We start from the raw sequence: 6331 nt of genomic DNA on the forward strand, positions 1-6331 counted from the left end.
TTTTTTCAGAGTTATGTTGTCAGAACTGTTTACAATCCAGAGCAAATTACTGACTCAGAGGTGCAAATCCACCAAGCTCTCTGGGAAAGTTGATTTCACATGCATTGAAATGAACACCATTACTTTAGATTTATTCCATGCTAGACAAGAAAATTAATTTGGCCGAAGAAAAAAAAAAAGTAGGAAGCAAGATATGCCGTCACCAGCAGCACTGACAGAAGTACACAGGGAGCATAATGCTTCAAAGCTGCTCAGCTGCCTGAGGCTCTGCTATTCCATGCAAATAACTAGTTTTCCCTTTACTCTAGGTGCTGTCATTTATCATCTTTATCTGCTATATTGCATCTCTAGCTGCCTCTTTCATGATGGCACCACTCCTAGAGTTTCTGCTGGCACTGTTTCTTTTTTTTGCGTACGCCTCCAAACTTAATGAGAAGTTTAAAGGACTCTACTGGCCTTTGACGGTAAGTGAAATGTGCAATGTAAACTCACAGATTTAGTTGTACAGTGTAACACGAGTACAAGGGACTATAAGGGAGTTTTGGCTGACTGTTAACAACTTCACCCCCTTCTTAGAAATTTGTCCATATTGCCTTTCATTCCAAAGCTCCGAAAGCACTCTGTAAACTGTGCTGTACTATACACTATAGCTTTCTTGGTGCTGACGCAAGCGTGGTTTGATTAAAACACAGACTTCATGCCCAGTTCCAGGCAAATGGCTTAGGGCTGGATCTTCAGAAGCGTGCAACATCAGCCTAAGTCAGTCTGACCACTACTGCGGTCCTCTTACACATGGGGAAACGGAGCCATGCTATACAGTAATGCATACGCTTTGCTAAACTGCTTAAAATTCTCAGGAAAGTGCTCATTGAGATGCGGAGTCATACTCGCATGCAAACAACCTTGACAGCTGCTGTTGCTGCGGGGGGAAGCCCTTGCCAGCAGATGCTCATTCACACAAGGGAACCACTGGCTATTCTTGGGGGAGTTTTCAGGTGCGTAGAGGCGGGCGATGACTGCACAGCGGCCACTGGATGTCTCTGTTGCTGCAAACATACGTTGTAAAGGGAGCATTTGTCTAGCAGTACAAATACTTCCAAAAAAATGCTAATCCAATCGATCTGGATTCTCTTTTGGTACAGTCTATCAATAGTTCATCATAGTGAGATTTGAATTAGAGTTCTCAGTGTATAAAAACGTTAGCAAGGCCACCGGTGGATAAAACAGCAGCAGTAAGTGATTATGACTCTGTACATGGTCTTCAGACGGTAATCTCAGTTCCATTGTTTTCTTGTTTTCTACATGCATCCGATTCCAGAACTAAGACAAAAAAGCACTTGTATGTTTATTATGTCCATTACCATAATATACTCCAGCCGCAGAATGTAGATAACTGACCTCATCCTGACTTCTGAAGAGTCAAGTTTCTTGTAGGATTTGTGTTTTGAGACAGTATCTTATTCATCCATCTGTTCTGAAAAGGCAGAAGACCTAATTGTGAACAGAGGTCAAGATACCATTATTCCAGCTCACACGATTTACACATGCCCTGGGAATCACAGCTTTTTATTTAATATACAGTTCAGAGACGCTGTTGCTCCAGCACATCACTGCTCATATTGTAGGGCATGGCCCCTGCCCTGCAGAGCTAGTCTCAGCCAGAGAAGCACGTTTTTTGATGACAACTACAGGTATGTTCACTTTCGGCTCGCCGTTGGAGTTACAGGTGTACATACTAAGTATAAATCATAGTTTTAAACAATAAAAGTGTTTAGTTCCTAAATGAGGAGCTCCTACAGACAGGCCTACTTCTACATAGAAACAAGGGAACGGGTGCTCTCCTCCTGAGCCTTTGGTACCACAGGAGTTCTGCTTAAAGATGAGGCTTTTTAAGGCAATTCGGGTGATTCTTCCATCGGAGCCCTTGCTACACTCCAAGTTAAACATCACAAAGACAGCCCTTCTTAGCCTGAAGAAAGGTCTGCCTGACATTCGTACATTAAAAGTAGGATTTTTACCAACATCTGTAAGAGCAGAAGCTTATGCTGAGATTCTGCGCATCTCTCATTTGAAAATATTTCCCAGATGAACAATTCATCTGCTACAAAATACCAGGCTGTGGTTACACTCCAGCATCAGGCGAGTCCACTGATGCAAGAACAAAAGTTTTTAATGGTCATTTTTGAAATCATTTTTAGAGGAGTTTGTATGTTGGAATTACATGACTAATCTGAGAATACACCATTGCTTATTTTACAGGATTTCTTGCGGTGCGTCACTGCTGCCATTATTTACTTTGCCATTTCAATTGCTGCTGTCTCAAAGTATAATGATGGAGCATCGAAAGCAGCGGGAGTAAGTAGATGTGAGCTTTCCACTTGGGTATTTTGGTGAGCTGCATATGGACATACTGTAGAAACAATTAAATTCTGACCCCATTGCAAGTAGTAGAAGTTTCTTCAGTTAACTGAGAATTAGATTTGGCTAAAGCAACAAAGAAATGGTTGGTTATTTAGAAAAAACAGGTCATTGAAAAAACTATTCATTCAATCAATGAATAGTTTTTCATCCTAACAGTGCTGCTCAATGCTAACTGCACTACTTAGTGAACGCACCTATTCTGCTTTGTAATTTCACCAGCTCTACCGGGAAGATAAACTTCTCTGTTCCTGCAAAGAACATCAAGATCCTTGAATGGAGGGAGTAATAACAATTAAAAAAGAAATCAAACCTGTAACTACTAAACTAATTTATTTCCTGCCTCTGCTGCTTCATTTTACTTGGATGAGTAGAAACAAGAGCAGTGTCATTTTACCCTCCAGTGTATGGACTGCCCAGGAGAAAGCCTTCATCAGCAGCATTTTGTGTTCAGAAATAAGATACAGCCTCTCCATCTGCAACTTGACTCCAAGCATCAATGATGTATGCAACATAAATAAAATTTGCATAATAATTTTTAAAAATAGGGAAGAACAAGACCCAGTAGTGTTTGCCAGCAACCCTTACCAAAACATCCCAAGTCATACACAATTTCAAATGATCCGTTTTGATCAGACGATCAGAATTTCAAAGATCTTGTTTTAATCTTTGTCAGTCAGTTTAAACATGGAGCAGTAGAACATAGCATTTACCCTAGCTTCTCAGCCTGAAAACCAGCCTACTCTTGCCACGCTGCTGCTGCTTTGACATTGAATAGGTAACCCCAGAATCATTTTATCTCAATCTAGTTCACTCTGCAGTAGACATGTCTCCTTGCAAACCAGTAAAAAAATATTTCTAGAGAAATCAAGGTGATCTCTTCATGCCAAAGAGAAGACCTGGGATGGTGGAGGTGCAGGTTACGTTCTCCTGCAATGCTGATGCTCAGAACATGCCCAGAGCCAGGGAGCTGTGTAGGCTGGGGAAGGGCTAAGGACACATCTGATGGAGCAACTGCAGGGATCATGACTTAGGCTCCCAAATTAGCTGCAATTTAGTTGATGCCAGTGAGTCACAAGACATTTCCCTTCCCTGTCTTTTTAGAAAGGCACAGGCCAAAAAAATCAAGTCCAAGTTCTCTTTATGAATTTTTCTTGTGGCGGTTAGGCTTATTTTGGTTTGTCATTGATGGACGTGAACTGTTGTTAAAGAGTATTATTTTGCTATTTTAGGTGTTTGGATTTATAGCCACGATAGTGTACGCCATTGATTTCTACATAACCTTCAACGACCTGGTTACTTTTCTCAAGCAAGGCAGTTCTGATTCCCCTGAAGGGCGCAAGTCAGAAGGTAGGTAAAATTCCCCATTTTGGTTATACTAGCATGTAACGTGAGATTTTTCTTCTCCATTTCACTCTTCACGGGGGAGCAAGAGCACTCACTTGGTAATAACAGCTTCTATTCTTGGGTACCTTGGTTTTGTATGCCACAGCTATGCTGAATTATGCAGCTGCTTAGTCTTAAAATACAAGAACTGTAATTTCAGTGATTTATAAAGAGAACTAGCAAGCCAGGAATGTGAAGTTTCTCAGAGTTTTGCGCCATCCAACTTTGAAAGGCCCCAAATCCAATTACAGAAATTATTGTACAGCATTGACCTTTTTTCCTCCTATCAAGATGTCTTACTTTAAAAATAAACAGACATCTACTTTTTTTTTTTTGGTAACTTAATAATTAACATCCATTAGTCCACAGTCTTTTATGTCCAACAGCACTTTCCTCTTTATCATCTCTTTATCATGATTACATCTTATTCAGGGTCAAGCTTGGACCATCCATGGGCAAATGTCCTTGAAATCCAAGGGCCACACACCATAAAATTAAAAAGATTGTTATCAAATTTCTTTCTAATATAGGAGGTGCAGTCTACCTCAAACCAGACAGATCCACTTAAACAACAATAAAGAGAGGGCCCCCATGTTGGGAGTTCAAACCCATTTCAAGTCAAGTCAGGACACAGGTAGCTGTTTTGCAGTACCCAGGAGCCCAAATCAGGCATCATGCCCTTGTGATGCTACTTGTTGCACCCACGCAGATGAGAAAGACTGTTCCACACTTAAAAACAAACAAACAAATCCCCAAATCCAAAAAAAACACCCCACACAAACAAAAACCCTCAAAAACAAACACCCAAGACGCATACTGAATCCTAGAAAGTATATAGTAATGCTAACAGTCTTTTCTAGGTATTTTAGTAGGCTATTAAATGTTTTGCAAGCTTTAGGCCAGAAAGAGAGACAAAGAAAAGAAGAATTAAAGGAACACATCATAGGAAACAGACTGACTAAAAACTGTTTATCCCCAGAAACTGAAGTGACCTCAAGAAGAAGATCAGTGACAAGGGTACAAAATTAGACTAAAAGATTAGATCTCCTTTCCCTGGAGATGGAGAGAGAAATATATAAGCTTAAAAACACGCAGTCTTGTGTCAATGATTTGACCATGCGAGAAGGGCTTTGCCCTGCAGCACCAAACTCATGTTCATGCTGGGGCTTTCAAGTGCCAAGGCCAGAAATCCCTGGCTTCCTTGCAAGCTGAGTCTCCAGCTTGGGCAAGATATACTTCTATAGGGCTATCAGGATTTCTTAATGTCTTAAAAGCTTCTGGTTTTTAGATACGTTTAACTGGCAGTGCATAACTGTGACCAACAGCAAACAGCAATATTCTAGTACAGGAAGCATGTCTTCAGCAGACTTCCTCTTGGTGGTCATGCTAACAATATCAGCTCTGCAACTTCTTTCATTTGAGCTGTTACCTACATTGTAGTGGTCTAAGTGCCTCTCAGCAGCATTTCTCAAGTCCTTTGAAACACCATTTAAAGCTCCATCATGTCAGAACTGTCATTCTACAAGCCTTTTCCTAAATATGCCACAACCTTTGAAGCAGACACCAGCCAAAGAGCAGCATATCTCCCCCCGCAAGAGCTAAAGCTGACGTGGAGACTTCCAGTTTTAATTGTCACTGTTGTATCTTGTTTAAAATTTCAGATGAGGACTCTGATTCCGACTCGGACTGAAGAACTAACACCAACCAAGTGTGAAGGGAAGATGATCAAGCACTTTCCCCTTTGCCGAATGCACTGCCAGTTGAAAAAATCTCCCTTATTTCAGCCTCAATATCCTCTTTCCACCTCACTGTTTATGGAATCACCGAAGCACAGACAGGGCAGTGATGTGGAAAAGGAGACTACTCCCAAAGCCGTTAGACACTCCTTCAGAACTATGGATTTTACAGTAGTTCAACCTGCCACAGACACCTGTATCCAAACAACACAGCTCAATTCTTCGTTGCCGCTCCCTACTCAGCACTACAATGTACTGAGTAAACAGGAACATAGTATTTTAAACATATAAGCGGAGCCTTTAATATGCTTTCTTAATTCCAAATCTTTAACACTTAGAGCTTTTATACTTCTTGCTGTGCCAAAGAAGAGAGGCTCAGAATGCCTCTACTTTATTTGTATTTATCTTGATTATCTAACAGTATTTCTTTATCTGAAGTCTGAATATTCCACTATCTCAAGCACTGAAGGCATAGGTTATAGTTAACATGTTGGTTTCAATACATTTATATCTACTGCCTATCTGCAACAAGAAAAAGTGACAACTGGAAATCCAAAGCAAGAACAAACCTCGAAGTATAATTGTACCACAGGGTAGCTGGCTCATCAAACATTCAATACCACTTTTTTAAGCTGCTTGGATGGGGCCACATTCCACCTTGTGCAGTTTCACCACAGAGATACGGTAGAACAGATGAGGCGGCGTCTTACCAGCCCCTTCCTACCATTTGCATGGAAGCCCTTGTACGTGTTTGCACATCCAGGTAAGGACGGCTTGCCAAGTACCAGCCG

General features: G+C 41.0%; 1 protein-coding gene across 1 annotated transcript; it reads left to right on the forward strand.

The window, feature by feature from the left end:
• The first annotated feature begins 314 nt into the window (after positions 1-314).
• Positions 315-5695, forward strand: CMTM3 (CKLF-like MARVEL transmembrane domain containing 3). The gene is made up of 4 exons (XM_010292760.1): positions 315-464; positions 2260-2355; positions 3651-3768; positions 5466-5695. Exons 1-4 carry the CDS (start codon positions 363-365, stop codon positions 5492-5494), a joined length of 345 nt encoding a protein of 114 aa, XP_010291062.1. The 5' UTR covers positions 315-362; the 3' UTR covers positions 5495-5695.
• The last annotated feature ends 636 nt before the right edge of the window (positions 5696-6331 follow it).

This window comes from Phaethon lepturus, unplaced genomic scaffold, assembly GCF_000687285.1.
Source record: "Phaethon lepturus isolate BGI_N335 unplaced genomic scaffold, ASM68728v1 scaffold31598, whole genome shotgun sequence".
In the NCBI taxonomy this organism is placed as follows: Eukaryota; Metazoa; Chordata; class Aves; order Phaethontiformes; family Phaethontidae; genus Phaethon; species Phaethon lepturus.

Coding starts and splice junctions, on each gene's coding strand:
- CMTM3 (XM_010292760.1), top strand. CDS start 363: ATGATGGCACCACTCCTAGAGTTTCTGCTGGCACTGTTTCTTTTTTTT. Junction 465..2,259: donor GACTCTACTGGCCTTTGACG/GTAAGTGAAATG, acceptor CTTATTTTACAG/GATTTCTTGCGGTGCGTCAC. Junction 2,356..3,650: donor GAGCATCGAAAGCAGCGGGA/GTAAGTAGATGT, acceptor TTGCTATTTTAG/GTGTTTGGATTTATAGCCAC.